Source organism: Balaenoptera acutorostrata, chromosome 12, assembly GCF_949987535.1.
Source record: "Balaenoptera acutorostrata chromosome 12, mBalAcu1.1, whole genome shotgun sequence".
Classification (NCBI taxonomy): Eukaryota; Metazoa; Chordata; class Mammalia; order Artiodactyla; family Balaenopteridae; genus Balaenoptera; species Balaenoptera acutorostrata.
Genome location: NC_080075.1, coordinates 58,262,083 through 58,282,484, shown reverse-complemented (window position 1 = coordinate 58,282,484; position 20,402 = coordinate 58,262,083). Strand labels below are relative to the sequence as shown.

The 20,402-nt window shown below is 35.5% G+C and overlaps 1 protein-coding gene across 2 annotated transcripts in view; it reads right to left on the bottom strand.

Annotated features, from left to right (window-relative positions):
- Positions 1 to 20,402, bottom strand: part of THADA (THADA armadillo repeat containing) — a 314,299-nt gene that overhangs the window by 226,070 nt on the left and 67,827 nt on the right. For both annotated transcript variants that reach the window (XM_057557813.1, XM_057557812.1), the window contains exons 23-25: positions 16,319 to 16,451; positions 13,722 to 13,835; positions 8,765 to 8,887 (exon numbers count right to left, since the gene is read on the bottom strand). In XM_057557813.1, coding sequence (XP_057413796.1) covers positions 8,765 to 8,887; positions 13,722 to 13,835; positions 16,319 to 16,451 — 370 coding nt within the window. The remainder of the gene's footprint in view (positions 1 to 8,764; positions 8,888 to 13,721; positions 13,836 to 16,318; positions 16,452 to 20,402) is intronic.

Below are 20,402 nucleotides of genomic sequence, written 5' to 3'. Positions count from 1 at the left end.
GCAGGCTCAGTAATTGTGGCTCACGGGCCCAGTTGCTCTGCGGCATGTGGGATCTTCCCAGACCAGGGCTCGAACCTGTGTCCCCTGCATTGGCAGGCAGATTCTCAACCACTGCGCCACCAGGGAAGCCCCATACAAGTTTTTGTGTAAACATGTTTTCACTTTTCTTGGGTATATACCAAGAAGTGAATCTGCTGGGTCACATGGTAACTCTATGCTAACCTTTTGAGAAACTGCCAAAGTGGCGGTACCATTTACATCCTTACCAGCAGTGTACGAGAGTTCCATTTTCACCAGTTCTCCAAATCCTCCCCAGTAATTGTAATGGTCCACCTTTTAAATTATAGCTATCCCACTGGGTATGAAATGGTTATATCATTGTGGTTTTGATTTGTGTTTTCCTGATAATGAATGATGTTAAGCATCTTTTCATGTACTTACTGGCCACCTGTGTATCTTTCTTTTGGAGAAATATATTCAAATTCATTGTCCATTTTTAAATTGGGTTCTTTTTATCATTGATTTGTAAGAGTTTTTTATATATCCTGGATACCAGTCAAATATACAATTTTCAGATATATGATTTGCAAATAATTTCTCCCATTCTGTCAGATGTCTTTTCATTTTCTTAGTGGTATGCTTTGAAACACAGACATTTTAAATTTTGATCAATCTAATCTACCATTTTTCTTTTGTTGCTTGTGCTTTAGGTGTCATATCTAAGAAGCCATTACCTAATCCAAGGTCACAAAGATTTATACTTATGTTTTCTTCTAAAGGTTTTATCATTTTGGCTCTTACATTTAGGACTTTGATCCATTTTGAGTTAATTTCTAAACATAGTATAAGATAAGAAGCAAAAGCATTCTTTTGCATGTTGGATATTCAGTTGTCCCAGAACCATTTGTTGAACAGACTATTCTTTCCCCCACTGAATTGTTTTGGCACCTTTTTTATTAAAAGTTAGGTTTTATTTCTGGACTCTTAATTCTGTTCCATTGATTTATATAAGTCTATCCTTAAGGCATTACCACACTGTCTTGATTACTGTTGCTTTGTGTAAGCCTTGAAATTTGGATATGTGAGTCTTCCAATTCTGTTCTTTTTCAAGATTGTTCTGGCTATTCTGAGTCTCTTGCATTCTCTCTCAATTTTAGAATAAACTGGTCAATTTCTGCAAAAATGTCAAAACGGAATTTTAACAGAGATTATAGTGAATCTGTAGATTGGGGAGTATTGCCATCTTAAGAATACTGTCTTCCAGTCCATGAATATGGAATAGCTTCCCACTTATTTAGGCCTTCTTTAATTTCTTTCAACAATGGTTTCTAAGTTTCATTGCACAAGTCTTAAACTTCTTTTGTTACATTTATTCTTAAATATTTTATTATTTTTGATTCTATTATAAATGGAAATGTTTTCTTAATTTCATTTTTTGATTATTCATTGGTAGTGTATAGAAATACAACTGATTTTTGTACATTGATCTTGTGTCCTGCAACCTTGCTGAACTTGTTTATTAGCCCTAATTTGTGTGTGCGTGTGCGTGTGTGTGTGTGGGGGTGAACGCCTTAGGATTTTCTATATGTAACTGCAATTGAAAAACAGAAATATTTACAGACAGTTCTGTGTGTACTCTGATGCTATTGCGAATATGTTCCTATAAAAGGGTTTCATCTTTAAGAAATTCATGGAAAAGACTCTGACAAGTACAGGTTTCTGGTAACTGACTGTACTGCTGAACTGAATGAATAAGCAGAACTGAATTTTCAGAACTCTAATGAAAAACTGATGAACTCATAAAAGTGCTAACAAAAGATCAAGATAAAAAAAAAATTAATTACATGGGACTGAGTGAACTGATGAGGATGAGTATAATTTTTGTGACTTTCTGTCTGAATTAAAACAAAAAAATCCAACAAGGACTCAGAGGCAAAGAATATACAAATAAATTTTCACTGCAAAGTAAAGGAGCTGTTACAGTGGAGGATTACTGGACTGAATGTCAATATTACGACATAGTATGAGTGTGTTTCATGTTTGGTAATTGCAATCATTGTTGCTTTTGTTGTGGTCATCCATGTACAATGCTTGGTGTCAGTCTATTTATCTCTTGTAAAAATAAAATACAGTGTGTGTGTGTGAAAAAAAAAAAAAAGAAAAACAGAAATAGTTTTGCATCTTTCTTTCCAATCTGGCTGATATTATTTCTTATTCTTGCCTAACTGCCCTACCTAAAACGTCCAGTACAATGTTGAATAGATGTGACAAGTGTGGATATCCTTGTCCTGTTCCTGATCTTAGGGGAAAAGCTTTCAGTCTTTTACCATTAAGTACATTGTTAGCTATGGATTTTTCATTAACACCCTTCATCAGATTGAGAAAGTTCCCTTCCATTTCTAGTTTATTGAGTGTTTTTAACATGAAATGGTGTCAGATTGTGTCAACTGTTTTTTTGCCTCTGCTTAAATGATCATGTGGTTTTTGGTTCTTTAGTCTATTTGTATGGGTTATTAAATTAATTGATTTCCATATGTTGAAATATATATACTCTGTTTTAAAAGTGTAGAAGTTATACAGCATAACATTTTTAAAAGTTACTGTAAATGTAGAGCAAAATAACTATCATGAAGACTACTTGTTACTTAAGCTAGAAGAGTGTCCTTGTTTCTGTGTGACAGTATTAATAGTTCAAGGACATCTGTTTCAGTTACCCCTTTTTATTTTCTAATATTTCATCCATATTTTCTGTCCCTGTTCACTATAAAGCTAATGAGGAGGGGAACTAAGTAGAAGTACAATTGAGAAAAAGGTTGTGACTAACTGACAAACTACATTATCAACTCCTAAAACATGGATAGTAAATGCTAACGTGATTCACTGATGTTAAATCTTAACGTGGGTAATGAAAAAGTTCATATACAGTGCTAGTATATTTTGAAAAACTCATAGTAGTAATGGCAATGAAAACAGTCCTGTTTATTAGGAAGGAAGGACCAAGGAGAGTGCAAGTAAAAAGGAAAGTAACAATAGAAAAGAGCAAGTAGTAATAAAGTTAGAAATGGAGAGAACAGAATGGCTGCCAAATAACTCCAACTATAATCAATCCTTATCACAAGGAAAACACCAGAAAACCTCTTCTCTTACTACCTTCCCCATCAAGCCCCCAACATACAGTTGATAGAGACTTGGTGTTCAGCTACAAACTGACAACTCCTGCCAAAGTTTTCCCCTTCTATTAGCTGATTACATATGCTTTTTCTTTCCTTTGTAGTACAAAAGAGTTTCCAAACAGATTTCTGTAAGATACAGAAGAGTTAGGTAAATGAAAATTAGGTTTCACAAAGCCGTGTGTGTGCGTATGTGTGTATATATGTATATGTCTACTTATGTATACTACATACTTTGCTTATACATTTATGTCTTTTCTTATATAATATAAATGCTGCCTTAACAAATATTTAAAAAATATGAATGGAGAACCTATCATGTGCAATCACTATGTGGTACAATTATTGTGGTGTGGTGTGGTACACACCATATACCTTCACCCTTTATGGACAGTCACATCCTTGAAGATGGGATCTGCATATAATATTATGAAATATTTTGTCTAGTGCACATAGTGCCAGTTTATAGTAGAAAGAAATACTTTCTGAAAAAATTAAATGGGATTTCGATTCTAATTTGCCTTCCATCACCTCTTAGCCATGGACCTTGAAAAAGACACTTAAAACTTCAGGTCACAAGTCCCTCATCTGCAATCCAGGAAAACTGTACTATGATTTCTGGTCCTATGATTAAGGGGAGGGCCAGCCCTGTCTGGAATTCAGGGTAACTTTCCTCCAAAGTAGCAAGACACTTATCCCATGAGAAAAGAAGAGACGGAGCTTCTAGTAGCCCACGCACCACCTACAGGTGAATTAAGGAAAAAGTACTCTTCCTGTGAGTGAATAAAGCTCCACGCAAAGGCATGCAGTGTAATAAGCAGAGCTTGGCTGAGTTTCAGCACCGCACAGCCCTCAGCCTGGCACCCTTGTGGCAACCTCACAACCACCAGTGGGCCTGTCAACGGTGCCGAAAGAGGAAGAGAGTGCACATGGCAGCACTAATGGGAAGATTTGAAAGGCTCTTTTTCTTCCTCAAACCCATTGCATACTGTAAACCAGAGCTGGCCTGAGGGAAGCAAAGTAAGATGTACTAGATAGAAATATAAACCTGGTGTGGGTCTGAGAAGGACCCTAAGGTGGCATACTCAATGGAGCTTCTGGGCAAGCTGGAAAGATGAGTTACCTACCCTGCAATGAGGATGCAGGGAAAGAAGATCAGGTAGTTGAACATAAAAAAGGAAATGCCCAGAAATGTCTCAGTTTTCAAAACTTGCCCAGAAAATTCTGTTTCCATAGATATATGTATCTACAAATCACTGTTTGTTACCTAATTTTTTTTTTTAAAGCATTTCTTCATGACACTAGTAATATCATTTTTATTTATTTATTTATTTATTTATTTATGGCTGTGTTGGGTCTTCATTTCTGTGCTAGGGCTTTCTCTAGTTGTGGCAAGTGGGGGCCACTCTTCATTGCGGTGCGCGGGCTTCTCACTATCGCGGCCTCTTGTTGCGGAGCACAGGCTCCAGACGCGCAGGCTCAGTAATTGTGGCTCACGGGCCCAGTTGCTCCGCGGCATGTGGGATCTTCCCAGACCAGGGCTCGAACCCGTGTCCCCTTCATTGGCAGGCAGATTCTCAACCACTGCGCCACCAGGGAAGCCCTGTTACCTAATTTTTAACTAAACTAGCTTCATCTCTAAAATATATGTTGAAGATTATCACTTGTCACCATCTTTACTAATATTTCTCTATTCTGAGCCACTATCATCACTTGGCAGAACTATTACAATAGCTTCCTGATTGGTCTTCCGCCTTCCCTCCTGCCACCTCACAATCGAGCCTCCACTTTTCACCACATCAGTCAAAGCCCATCATCCCCCTACTGTGAAACTCTCTCATGCAGGGTTTTTCAACAGCAGTGGAAGCCAAGTGTCAAACCCCAGACACCAATGGTGACTGTGGCTCATCCAGCCATTTCCAGACTCAGATGAGATGCTACATCACAGGGCATGGGATCTGGCTTCTCTAGCAGCTGCCCAAGGGTTGTGTCAACACCTGCGCAAGTTGTGTTAATGCCCTAAGGGGTGAATTTTGACCAATAAGAGAGAGAAGGTGGGACTGTTCCCAGAGTCGGTAGTTTCACATGGCCTGGCTAGAAGATACACCACATGACCAGACAAGCAGCTCAGTTTTCCTGCAAGTTAAACTACAACGCCTGCTTGATAATGTCTCTTCTCTTTTCTTGCCTCACTTCCCTTTTCCCTTCACTCCTGCTGCTGTAGGTTTGTACCATTCAATAAAACCTTAGCACCCAGGCTATATCTCCAGCTCTGTTTTCTAAGGACAGGGTCAAAACCCTAAAAGGTAAGTAAGATACACCTTCGCCGTATTCCTATAATACCCAAAACTTACCCCGATAATAGCAAAGATTCTAGAATCACACAAAAAATACTTGTACGCCCTTGGACAAAGTTATTTCTCCTCTCCCCTCTCTTTATCTGTAAAATGGGGATTCTAATAACAGAATCTACCTAGCAGGATTGCTCTAAGCATGAACTGAGATAATCAATGTAAATGATACCAAGCACATGGAAAATAGTCAATAAGACAGTCACTATTATGATTACGTCTTACTTATCCTTGTATTTCTAGTGTTTAATATTGTTTGTAACCAGTAGGTATGCCTAATGTCTTATATATATTTACAACAATACATTTCCCTTGGCTTTTAAAAATGCCTAATAGGTGGCAAAGATTGAGAGATTTGTGTGGTCTCAGTACAAAGATTGAGGACTCTGTACAAACAATTAATATACACATGAATGCTTCCTGGATAATGTTCCTTCACTGCAAAATTAAAATTAAGCTTATTTTACTTTTTTTTTTTCCTCTAACTTACCAGGAAAAACAATTAAGCCAAAAGTACAGATGGAGTCACCTTTAGGTACAAGATATATTCCTGAGAAGATGTGTACAAATCAGATTTCTGTAAATCAAACCATATTTCACACACAGTCAGGAAAAACCACTCTTTAAACAACTTCACACAGAATGCTACGGTTAATTGTTTTGTAAAATGAAGACTTCTTCACATTCATTGAGTATGTTGCCATGGTTCTGGCGTATCTTAGATTAGGTTTTTATAAGGAAGGAAACAGAACAATTGATATATTTAAGTCAGAGTATGGACCATTATAGCTGTGATGTTTATTTTCTCTGGTAAAGCAAACAAACTGAATAGAAACAAAAAAGATTCCTTTACAACACGTGTTAAAAGGGAAGATTCCCCCCAAATAAAACTATACATAAGCACTTATATATATTTGTGCAGGCTTTTATAGATTATGTGTGCATATGAGTACTACACACACATAAAAGCCACATAGAAAAAAGAGAAAGAAAACACATTCGAATGCTAAAGATTATTATATCTGTATGGTAGCTAAACTGGTGACTTTTCCTTTTCCTTTTATGCTTGTATTTTCAGACTTCCTGCAGTGCCCATGTGTTACTGTTTAAAAGGTCTCCAAAAAAGACTTTAAAAAAAAGATCCATTCATTTCTGATACTTTCAGTTTTCCTAAAGTTGGAAAAGTCACCAGGTTTCACTCTCTGAAAGCCCTTTCATAGCGAACATTTCTCTGTTCATCTGGAATGAATGGCTTAAAGAAAACAATACTGACATTTCTGGCAATCAGCTTTATGATCTCTACTCTTCCTGATGGTCAAGCCACATTCCTATCTACCTCTCCTGACAGTATACAGGTATTGCTTTGTTTTCCTGTAAATGCAAAAGGTAAACACCGTGTCCTCAGGAGTAGTTAGGCAATGCTCCTAGACAGAATTTCAGACATTTATCTTTCTTACAGGAAGATGTACGATTTTCCAGGCAACAGTTGGCAATCTTGAGGATTCCTCTTTACATTGGGAGTCTGTGCCTTGGGCTACACTGAAATATACTGACTCTCAATTAGAGGCTCATCAGAGAGTTATGAATTGGTTTCTGCAGCTCACTAATTGGAAGGCCTGCCTTTCTAGTAAATTCTCCATTCTGCAGGTAATATATTAAGGTCTAGCTTCTTTTCTCCTCTCCCTTTGCCAGTCTTTTTTTTTTTTTAACGCTACAGTCAAGTGCCTACAAACCATAGGTTAGTCTCCTTTATTCTAGAAGGCACAATGATGTAGGAAAAACAATAAAATCATGGTGTTTCTCCCAGGAATTATAAAAAAAAAAGTGGAAGTTTACTTTCTTTAATCTGAAAACTGTACTGGGTACTGCCCACAATCTTAGAGTTCTGAATCAAAAAGTTTCTGGACAGTAATCATATTGCAAAAAACAAAAGAAAACAAAAAAAGTGACTCAGCATTTAACCTCCCCCATTTTCATGTTTTGCATCTGTTTTTTTCACCTTTTGATAGAGTATATTTCCAGCATTCGCTCAACACACTGATACCCAGAGCCCACAACAGACACATTCAGATACTCAGAGTCATTCTGCTTCCAGCTCAACATCAAGTGCGATCAAAACATCAAACGAGATACCACTTCACACCTGTTAGGATGGCTGTTACCAAAAAAATAGAAAATAACAAGTGCTGGCGAGGATGTGAAGAAAATGGAATTCTAATGGGAGTATAAAATGGTGCTGCCACTGTGGAACACAGTTTGACAGTTCCTCAAAAAATTAAATACAGAATTACTATATGATATACACAAATGAATTGAAAGCAGGGACTCAAACAGATACTTGTACACCAATGTTCACTGCAGCATTATTCACCCTAGCCAAAAAGAAACAGCTTAAGTGTCCATCAACAGATGAAAGAATAAACAAAATGTCATATATCCATACGACGGAATTTCATTCAGCCTTAAAAAGGAATGAAATTATGATACATGCTACAACATGGATGAACCCTGAAAACACTATGCTAAATGAAACAATCCAGACATGAAAGGACAAATATTATATGATTCCACTTATATGAGGTACCTAGAATAGGCAAATTCATAGAGACAAAAAGAAGAAGAGAGGTTACCAGGGGCTGGGGGAAGGGGGATGTGGGGAGTTACTATTTAATGGGTACAGTTTCTGTTTGGGAAGATGAAAAAGTTCTGAAAATGGAGAGTGGTGATGACTGCACAACACTGTGAATGTTTTTAATGCCACTGAATTGTATACTTAAAAACAGTTAAAATGGTCAGTTTTTAAATAAAGATAATTGACAGTTTAAACAAAAATAATAACAATGTAGTGTGGGTTTACAATATACATAAAAGTAAAATGTATAATAAAAGCACAAAGATTGGGAGGAGAGAAATGGGAGTACATATTGCTAGGTTCTTATACTTTAAGATGGTAAAATATTACTTGAGGGCAGACTGTGATGTTAAAGATATATACTATAAACTCTAAAGCAAATACTAAAATAAGAAAACAAAGAGTTATGGCTAATAAGCCAACAAAGGAGACAGAATGTAACCATAAAATACCAAGGGTCAAAATGTAGCTTGATCCAAGAATTTATCCCTTGGAGTAACTCCTTAATAAAATGCAGTACATATTTTTTATCACCCAGTGAAAGGTTAGTTTATTAAAACCTACTCAGAGGTATAATTAAGTCAATGAAAATAAATAGCAAATGCACTTACTGCCCAGACTGGTGATGTAAAGCCCAGAATTGCAGCCTTAGCTCCATCAGCAACGTAAGGGATAATAATTTCTCCCAGACGTGTATCTCTGAACAAGGCTCTAAGGATATTTAAAGCATGAACCTAGAATAAAAAATTCAAAATCAGTTGTAGGTTGAAGACTGTGGTAATTCCAAATCTGTACATATCCAGTAGCATAGCCTCCAAACAAAAAAATTACCAAATTATAAGAAGAAATGGATAATTCACAAATAAAATAGATTATAATAAAACATGCCTAATGATTGATAAATCAATTTTCTTAAGTAAGCAAGATTTGAACAATGCAATACAAAAGTTTGATCCAATGGACCTATGTAGAATCCTGCACCTAGCAAATAGAGACAATACAGTCTTTCCAAGCACTCATGAAACATTTATTTTTTAAAATGACCTCAAACCTAGCCATAAAGCCTCAACAAATACCAAAAAATTAATTTCTTACAGATTATGCTCTGATCATAGTGGAATTAAGTTAGGAATCAGTTTCTTCACATACTTTTAAAACTGACACATTTTAAAACACTGGTCAAAGAAAAAAATTTTTAATATTTACAGCTGAACAATAACGAAGATGCTACACACTGACGCTTGTGCGATGCATTTAAGTGGAACATAAAAGAAATGTACACCTTAAATGGCGTCTATTAAAAAAAAAGGCAAACCATTATATACCAAATGGATAAAAACAAGGTCCTACTGTATAGCCCAGGGGACTATATTCAATATCCTGTGATAAACCATAATAGAAAAGAAAATAAAAAAGAATGTATATATACGTATAACTGAATCACTGCTGTAGAGCAGAAATTAACACAACACTGTAAATCAACTCTACTTTAATAAAAAAATGAATTGGAAAAAAGTCCAATTAAGATGACAGAAAAAGAACAATAAACTCAAAATAGAGAAATAAAATTTAAAAGAGCAGAAAATTTTAAAACATCAATGACATAACTATGAGCATTAACAAAACCAAAAGGTGATTCTTTGAAATAGAAACAAACCTCTGATGAGACTAACCAAGAAGAGAGAGAAGAAAATATGCAATAACATGAACACCAAAGAGAACATGACTAAAGGTACATCAGAGAATAAAACAAAAATATTTCTACCCTAGTCAATTAGAAAAATTAAGGCAAAATGAACAATTTCCTAGAAAACAGAACTAATCAAAACAAATTCAAGGAGAAATGGAAAAGCTATATAGATATTACCATTATATAAAGAAAATCAATAGTTAAAAATCCCACAGACCAAAAAGAAAGCAAGACACCAAACCCACCAAAATAACACACACACACACACACACCCCCACACACACAAAGACCCACATAATAATTTTATGGACGAATTCTACCAAATATTCAAAGAATAGATAATCCCAATCTTATTTAAACTGTTAAGAGAAGATGCCCAAGTTTATTTTATCAGTCCAGTACCACCTGGCTATCAAAATAAGGTAGGGACAACTACTTTGAGAAATGGTAGTATCTATTAAAGCTCAACATACACATACTCAATAACCACTCCTAAGTATCTACTCAAAAGAAACGTACATATTTGCTCACCATTAGGCTTGTCAAAGAATGTTCTTAAAAGTACTGTTCTTAATAATCCCAAATTTAAAACCACCCAAATGTTCATCGACAGAAGAATGGATAAATAAATTGTATACTATTACATAGCAATGAAAATGAATAATTCACAACATGGATGGATATTGTAAACTTAATGTTCATCAAAAGAAATCATATCAAAAGAGTATATAATGTATGGTTACATTCATGTGAAATTTTAAAAAAACAGGTAAAGCTATGGTGTTAAAACTAAGCTAGTGGTTACATTTGGGGAAAAGGTGCGATTAGAAGGGAGCATGAGTGGGCTTTCAGGTGCTAAAATGTTCTGTTTCTTGCTGGTTATAGAAATGTGTTCACTTTGTGGAGGCAAACATATTATTTGTACACATCTTTGTATGTTTGTTATAATTCAATAAAAAACTTTTACATAAAAATGAGGACAGGTATAGCATGAAAAAGGAAAACCACAGGTTAATCTCACTTATGAATCCAGTGAAAATATGTGAAAAAAAATTTTTTTCCAAATTTTTAGGTGAATCTAGCAATGTGTAAAAAAATCTATCATTTCAAAGTTGGGAGTTCATTCTCTGTAGGCAAAGATCGTATTATATTAAAAAGTCAATATAATTTATGCTGTTTGCAAATTCTAGAAGAAAACATTTATCTCAAAAATGCTTGAAAGCATTCAATAAAATTTGGTTTCCTTGATAAGAGACGTTAAAACCTACAGCAAATATCAGAAACAACATAAGGATGTCTGCTATCTCTATTTCTATACAAAACTGTACTACAAGTGCCAGCCAGAAGAACAAGAAAATTTTTTTAAAGAATTAGAAGAGGAAAGCAAATTTAGCATTACTAAGGATATGATTACCTATAAAGAAAATTCAAAGAATTTACAGACAAGTCATCAGTTGAATTACAGCAATTTACGTAGGTTGCTGAACATTTCACAAAAGATCTGTAAGATTTTTATGGAAAATTATTTTTAAATGTAATGAAAAACATTAAGGAAGATCTGAATAAGTGGAAAAATAAAGCCATGAACATGGACTGGAAGATTCAGTATCAAAAAAAGAAGTCATTTTCCCCAAATAAATCAATAAATTTAAATTCCACCCAAAATTTAAAAAGGGCTTTCTGGTTGAACTTAACAAGCTGATTCTAAAACTCATATGGAAGAGCAATGGGACAAATATTGCCAAGGTAATTCTGAAGGAAAAAAAAAAGGAGATTCACCCTACCAGATATCAAGACTTATTTAAAAAAATACAGTAATTAAAATAGTGATTTGGGCCCAGGGACAGACTAATAGACTAACAGAATAGAGCACAGAAACAGACATGCGTATCGACAGAAATAGTACGTGAGAGAAGTAGTGTCAGTACGATAGTACAAGAGGAAAGGATGTATTATATAAAGAAAATATAAAATATCTTTCTGACCCTGGGGTATGGAAGGCTTTCTTAAATGAGATCCAAATGCACAAACCATAAAAGAAAAGTCTGACATATTCCATTTTATTAAAATTTAAAACTTCCAGGCAATAATAGAATAATAAGCAAAGTGAAAAGAAGTGATAGACTAGGAGAAGATACGTGTAATTCAAAGAACCAAAAAGGAAAAAAAATCAGGAAAATAATTTTAAAACAACAAAAAACCCAACTCCTGCAAAACAAAGACAAATAACCAAATTAAAGGTAGCCAAAGTCTTTAAATAGGCAATTCACAGAAGTCATACTAAAGCCTAATAAATACATGGAAAGATGTTAAAGCTAGCCAGTTATCAGAGAAATGCAAAATAAAACCGGGAAACACAAATTTCACACCAGGCAGAAAGAGAAACATTTGTATACAATGAAACTCTGCTTGGAAATTAAAATGAACTTGGAGCTCACTAATTTTAAAAAATGTTGACTGAAAAAAGCCCAAACTATAAAACAATGTGTAGATAACACAATTCATGTAAAAAAAAAAAAAAAAAAAGCTCTTAAAAGAATGAAAAAAATGCACGAAATGATTTGGTTGAATGATTACAGATGAGGAGGACCAAAGAGAAACAGAATATGGAGGAATCTACAGTGTATGCAACTGTATCTGTAACGTTTTACTTCTTAAACTTGGAATTGATTTCATAGATGTTGATTATTCACTGTACATTTTTACATGCTGAAATATTTCACAGATAATAAAAAAATAATACAGAAGTAAACCATGGGAGGGGAGAAGGAAAGCAAATCATCATCCAACACCTAGAAGACTGGTCAGAGATAAAATATTAAATTTTTACCAATTTAATAAAAATGATCACTAGTGGTAATTAATGACCTTGAAGCAGAGTAAGGTAATAATTTAAAGTACTCTTTAAAACCAAATTTCACTATTTTCAGATGTTCTTATTAAACAATGGTATTTTTTTTAAAGTGATAGTCTAAGAAAATGGAGCCAATTATATTTTTCACACTTTTTTGGGGAAAATAAAATGATCATTTCTGAAAGGTGATCAGTAACTTTTTATTTAAATTTTAAAAGAAATTTCACATTGTATAGTCACAGGCCACTACGTGACATGTGTTAATAAACCCTATCCTTTCCCACCGGTCCACATTCTGGCCCATGGGCTTCCCTTTAATACCTCCCACAGGCTCTGACATAAAACCATATGTACTTACTGTACTTGACTGTAAACTTCAGCTCTCAGTCTGTTCTCTGACCTAGCATGGGCCTCCCACAGGTGGGTAGGAACATCCCACTATGAAGCATTTGCTGAGAAAGCCTAGACAAGAAGTATCTGACAGGTATGCACTACCATGGAGTGGACTGAAGCTGTGAGGAACACTTAACCCAAATTCATACACACACATAAGTACATACTTAACTCAACGTTAGCAGTGACAAAAAAAGGAGTAAGTATTAGCTAAAATTAAAATATGAATATACCCAAAGCCAGACACTACATTTTAGGGAAAGATCCAACTGCCGAATCATAAAACATACATCGACTCAAGGAAGCACACATGAAATTTGAAGGTGATAGCACATTCGTTTTTAAATTTTTAGATACAGTTGTAATATTACAAAATATCTTGTCTAAATTGAATGCTTTCACCACAGTTTAAAAACAGATCATCTTGGTCAATCTATATCAACTAAAGCAATGGTTTATTTTGTGGACTGGAAAAACCAAACCAAAACAAAACCCCTCTGAATAAGCTTCAAATGTCTGTCTTATCCTCAAGAGTTCTGTACCTTCAGCAGATTTTTTTTTTTCTTTTTAAGTACAGCAAAGATTTAAAACCACTGCCTTCCTAGCAGGGTTTGTATATTTCCATTATTACCTTAGGGACTGTGCTCTGTGAGTCATCTGTAGGTCCAGCCAAAGAGATTAACTCTTTCATTGTTATTTTCAACAAATCCATTTTGCCTTTCTTAGGTTCAGATGCCAACAGTGCCTATGGAAAAACAAGACAGAAATTATCAGGACTATTATTTTATATACACCTGTTTGCTATTTCCCAGAATTGATTCCCCAATGCAAAATCTCCTTTATAAAAACATGTGGTGTTGAGCTAGTTAAGCCACGTGGCCTTGGGCAAGCAGCTTAACCTCTCCATCCCTCAGATTCTTCGTCTGTAAAATTAGGTGGTGATATCACAGCATCTCTAAGGTCACCTCCAGTTTGCTTATTAATTATGTAATTCTAAGAGGTTGAACATGGCTCTTGTTGACAACTCTTCTAAGACCATAATTGGGTAGCAGGTCTCAGACACAATAAGCACGTCAGTTTTAATAACAAATTTATCCAACAAGAAACTTCTCTTTACTTGAAAAACAAAAATCCTCTGGATTAAATTTCTTGTAAGGATTTGGAAACTCCCTGGAGACTGATCAGTTATTTAATTCTTCACAAGAGTCTACCTGGAGGACTATCAAACTGTAGCACTGGAAACTCCATGGGACAAAAGGAAATACTACAAAATTCAAAGGGGGTCCTATATTTGAATATTCAAGAGGTGCTTATTTATTTTGTGTCTGACATTTTGCCAGTATTCAATAAACATAAAAATAGGAATATCAAACCACTTGAGGCAATAGAAAGGAATGAAGTACTGATACATGTTACAATATGGATGAGCCTTGAAACATGATGCTAAGTGAAAGAGGACACAAAGAGAACATATTATATGATTCCATTTATATAGAGACAGAAAATAGATTAGTGGCTGTATAGGACTGGGAGTAATGGGGAGTTTTTCTCCATAGCTAACACCAAGCAGAGGTTTCCACCAGAACAAGAACACTACTTTATTGGTAAGTTATGCTAGGGAAAATGGGGCCTCTCTGAGCAGATTTTTCTGATAATTTAGATTTTATTCAACTAAAATAAATAAGAAAGCTATATATGATTACTAATGTGTCTCCTGGGAACAATAGTTCTTTTTCCCCAAGAGCTGTGCATAGTTATGACATTCTTCCCAAGGCTGGGCTAAGAAGGTGCAGTCCTGACCCCTCTATCACTATGACCAATATGTAGTACTAGTTGGGAACCAGAGATGGAGGCACACAGCACAAAGATGCAACCAAACCTTGCTGTTGCATTAACACATGTCCTCAGACAGACATATGAGGCAAAAACACACTAGGTCAGAATAACTCAGAGGCAGGAGAATGACCCACACTGGTCCAGAATGGGTCAGATCAGAGAGGAGTCGATTTCTGAAGGTCACCAAAATCTACCCAGCAGAACCACCTCGGTGATCTCTATGCCAAATCAACCTCCACGACTGGTGCCCGTTGTCATAAAAATCATGACTCTGGGAATTTGAGGGAGGCATAAGAAAGGGAAGGAAAAAATGTTGGGGCACTAAAAAACAGACTTCATTTCACTTATTTTCATCGATTTTTTTTACACCACCCCATTCCTAGATTTTATCTTCCTGAATATTAAACAAAGATCATTCAGGTCGGGTCTGATTTAGTATCGTGAGGACTTGGTTTTCATTCTTTGGATTCATAATGGTGACAGCCTCTTAATTTCAACACTGTGGAAATAAAATATTTTCTTATCAAGTAGCAATATCTCAGTATGCTGATATGAAGCAATCTTTAAGCAATCTTCATATCTTTATGCTGATATGAAGCAATCTAAATTAAGTGGAAAAAAAGCAAGAGACAAAACAGTGTGTGTAGTATGCTTTCATCTGCGTTAAAAAAGAAAACGCGCGCGCGCGCACACACACACACACACCCAGCAGGGTGCCTGGGCTCAAGTCTTAGTGCTGCTCTTACTATCCCTGTGGCCATTAGCAAATCACTTACCTAACCTCTCTAAGGTCCAGTTTCTTCATCCACAATATACAGATGATCATAGGACCTACCTCGTAGGCCTTGAGGAAGGATTAAATGAGATAATATATGTGAAATAACCACTTATAAAAGTTAGCTACTATTAGGATTAGGATTATTTTATGCATGGATATTTTATAGAAGGATTCAAAAGAAATTGTTAACACTGGTTGCCTACAGAGTCTTAAGGGTCTTTGACATGAAAGGAAGAATATTTTTTCTAACTGAGAAAAAAAAAAAAAGGGCAGCATGTGCACTTCCTGGAAGTGAGCAATGAATGCACCACAGCGATGTCTTCCTACTTCACACACAGACGGAAATCTCTACCACCCTCTGTTCATATTACAAGACTGACCTCTTAGAGGGTTTGTTCCAAGAAGAGATCTGTCACAGGAACACACTGTCCACACATTAAAACAAAATCACAAATGCTATAGTACTTGTGAAATGTACTATAGAGAATCAGAAATGTCCCTTATGCAATATGCTCACATGTCAGGGGGGTTAGAATACACTACTATCAACAGACCAAAAACAAACAAACAAACAAACAAAGCCCTCAGCTATGATCCTGTAGATAAGTACCTACCTGTATGTAGAAAGGAATTCCAGCACTGCGTCTTGTAGCACAGAGTTTAGATGAAGGATCACTGCATCTAATTTCCTCTAAAACATTCCATAACCACTCTTCTGGTAGCTTCTGCAGACTCAAATTAGGGCACCTAAAAGGCATATATAAAGCAAACATTTGGAATTATCAGGTACCAAAAAGTAAAAGCATAAACTATTGATATACATTAACACCGTTAGGAAAGAATAAACATCCTTACATTCGGAGGGAGGGAAACTAAAAAATGTCTCACTTTCCACTTTTCACCTACTTTCTTCTTTATGATGGGTCTTAGCATTTGTAGCTATTATAGATTCCATTTCTTACAAAAGCATGAAGAGCATGTGTCTTGTCTGCAAATGAGCTTTAATACCTAGGCCTGCACCCACGCCCAAAATGTTCTGAAGGTTAATCAAACTCTCACCAATGTTCTATATTGCAAAATTCAAGATTTCCAACAAGCAGAACATAACCTTATAGTTTACTGTAGTTTATATTCTACAGTTATAGAGATTATACATATTCATATACACATTTTTGAAAGTGTATTTTAGTAATCATTTTAGCTTTCTCAAGTGTGGCCTATCACAAATAAAATTTTCATCCACATCCTATGGAGAATTAATAAAGCAAGTTATTTGGAAAGAACCTTAAACATTTTAAAGTTATTTGGACATTACTGTCAGTGAGATTCTGCTGTACTATGTTAATTGTTATTCTAGAGTGCTTAAAAACATGTGACTTTAAAAAAATTTTTCATCTTACGCCCTAATATACAGTTATATAACATTATCCTAAGAAATAGCGTATTTAATGTTAGATAGGCACAATTATTTTAGAAGGATCATAATTGGATTTAACTAAAATTAATACAAAAATAAAGAGGTAAAGTCCAAAGGAAAAATACTCTCTCTTTTTTAAATTGAAGAAGACAGTCTGCAGACAGATAACTGATTTCTAATTTGTAGAGAGAATTAGAGCTCTTAGAAACATGTGGGTTTTTTTGTTTTTTTTTAATTGAAGTATCATTGATTTACAATGTTGTGTTAGTTTCTGATGGGGACTTTTTTTTCTTTATTTTAGTTTGGTGTTAAGATAGACAACTTCAGTTTCTGACTAACATTCCAAACAGCAACTCAAATTTAGTTGTTTATGTCTTGTATAGAACAAAATATACATAAATAATACTACTTTGAAGGAGGCATTTTTTTAAGTTTGACATGGGCCTAAAAAACATTATTTCAGCCACAAATGTTACAACCAAATCTCCCTACTCCCAGCAGGCCCTGTAATTTTAAAGGTTTCCTTTTAGCCTGGCTTAAAGTCTATCACCTTGTTCCTGCTTCTTCCCCCTCAGCTCCCTCAGCCATAAAAACCAGCCATCAAAAGACTGAACCACAAAATTAAAAGAGATTGAAAGGCAGAACAACCAAATGCAAAGTGTGAACCTTGTTTAGATTCCAACTTGAAAAAAACAAATTTAAAAAAAGATACTTTGAAATAATACAGATAGTTATGTATATATTAGATATTATATGACACCAAGGAATTATTTATAGGATGTGCCAATGGCATTGCGGACATAGAAGAAAGTGTATTTTTTAGAGAGGCACACTGAGGTGCATAGGGGTAAAAATAACATTTCAGGGATGTACTTTGTAATACTTCAGCAAAGGACAATGAAAGGGATAGATGAAGCAAGTGTGGCAAGGCAACTGCATCTGTTTCACAGAATAATTTCTCTAGTATACTACTAACATTGCCAATGTGGTATAATCCTCACACAGTTGCCCAGTCAAAAGCTGAAATCTAAATCCCTAGGAGTTGTTATTTAAGTGCTAATGATACAGTTATGGATTACTGCCTTTTTTTGCTCATTTTTCATTGTCTTTTAAGTATATTTGGGTTAATTTACACCACAACGGGTGAGCAGAGAAAAAAACAAAGAGAGAATTAAAGCAAAGTCACCTTTCTGTGATCTAACCATCCAAGAAAAAGCTGGAGTCACAGAGGTGAAAAAAGGAAAGACTACTTGATCTAAGGTTATCTGTGGGTTTCATTTACTTATATTTTCTTCCCCACCACAGAACCACTGGCAGTGAAGGACTGGCTTACAGATAATGCTTCAGATGAAGGTTAAGTATTCCTGTAGGAATTCACTATGTAAGAAAAACAAAAGGGGAAAAGGAACTGTAGGAGATGAGGGATACTTTCCTATTTCCTTATTTTTCTATCAAGTGCACTGAAATACTAGTACAACAAATACTAGTTCAATAATGCTCCTCCTCCACAATGCTGTCCCGGGCCTCCCTGAGCTGGCACACAGAGCTTCTAGCAAAATCAACCAATCCGAGAAGGCAGGCAGGTCTGGGATCAGAGTGGGCCACCTCGCCAGGCATCACCCTTCCTTGCCTGAACTTACAATTGCTCTTGACTATTAAGAAATCTTGAGCTAACTCATTTTCCATCTTGATCAAATCTTCCAGTTGGAAAGGTCCCCTATGTCCTGGCTCCAGTCCTCCTACTTGAATCTAACCTTAAAAATTCTTCCAAATTCCTATGCAGACCTTCTGTTCTAGTAAGGTTGTTCACTTTGCAAATTGCAGTTCTTTGTTGATCTGGAATAAACCCATTTTTGCTGGAGAAATAATTGGCAGTCTATTTGTTTTAAGTCAATAGCTGATACCGGAGATCTGCTGGGTTCTAGCTCTAGAAGCATAAGTAATGGCCAGGAAGTCAGTTCCTGTGGGGTAACTTGCCTACCTCCCAGGAAACAGGGAATTTCAGTGGCTTCCTCTCCCATGAAAGGTTGTAAAGGCTACTGCCAGAGCTGCTTGGGGCTAAAGCAGTAGGAAAAGCCATGGGTCCAAGGTAGACTCTATCAACCAGGCTGATTACTAACTAGGTGACGAGATCTGTGATATCCCCAGCATCACTGTGGATGGAAGATCCAAAATGCCACTATTTAATCTAGTTCCTCTGCTAGAAAGGAATGAGCCTAGAGAGAGAGAAATAAATAAACAAACTAACTAAAAAGCCTCCCAATCATAGCCAACAAACCAAAATTCAAAACAGAAATACGGTTTTTATTAAAAAAGACGATCTAAAAAAATCAGTAATTAGAACATAAATTCACTCTACATGAAGCTTAATTTTATGGAGCAGTCTGACAAAAACATTAAAATAACTGCTTAGATACTCAAGAGCTAAATGAAGGAATAACTTTCACACTATTTTCAATCTAGCAAAAAGAGATGGCAGGGAGAGAAATTAAATAATTTACCCAAGGTTATATACAACTTAACAAGTGACAGAGAGAGAACAAAAATGTAGATTGACACCAAAGCTCTTGCTTAATAAATTAAAGGCATTATTTCAAGGTGCCTGTCCTAAATGCTCAGACATACATTTGGTTTGATCTGGTTCATGATAGAGGTATTATCAACTCTCTTACTATTTGCTTCAGTAGGTTTCATTCAGTCATTTGGAAAAAAGATCTATTAAGTACCTAGTAGTTGCTTCGCACTATGCTGTGCCCTAGGAAAGGAGCAGTAGAATAAAAATTCCAAATTACACGTAATTCAGGAAGCAGGTTCCTATGGATCTAGAATGCATTACCAGAGTATATTGTTTTTAAGAACTGCCTTCCTAATCACGTTTTAGTCAGGTTACCGTTCAAATTGATTTCAGTCCCTGAATATCCACCATCAGAGGAGGGGTTAAAATAGTTTTGAAACAAACTGGTGATATGGATAGAAAGCTAGCTGGAGAATCAAAATATCCTATAGAAAATCCACTCAGTGGACAACCTACTTGTGACTGACTTGAGGTAAACTGTGTCACACTCAACTCCCTTAGACGACTGGGGACATTTATTACTGTTAATTAACTGTTTTCTTACATTAACTGAATGACTCATCGCTGGCCTTAAAGAAATTACGTCACCTTCAAACACAAAGCAACTAATTTCACATTTTAAATGTGAAATACATTTAAAACCAATATATGAAGCAAAATTCCCAGAAAATTATCAAAACTCAATTGCCAGGAAATTAATTATGTG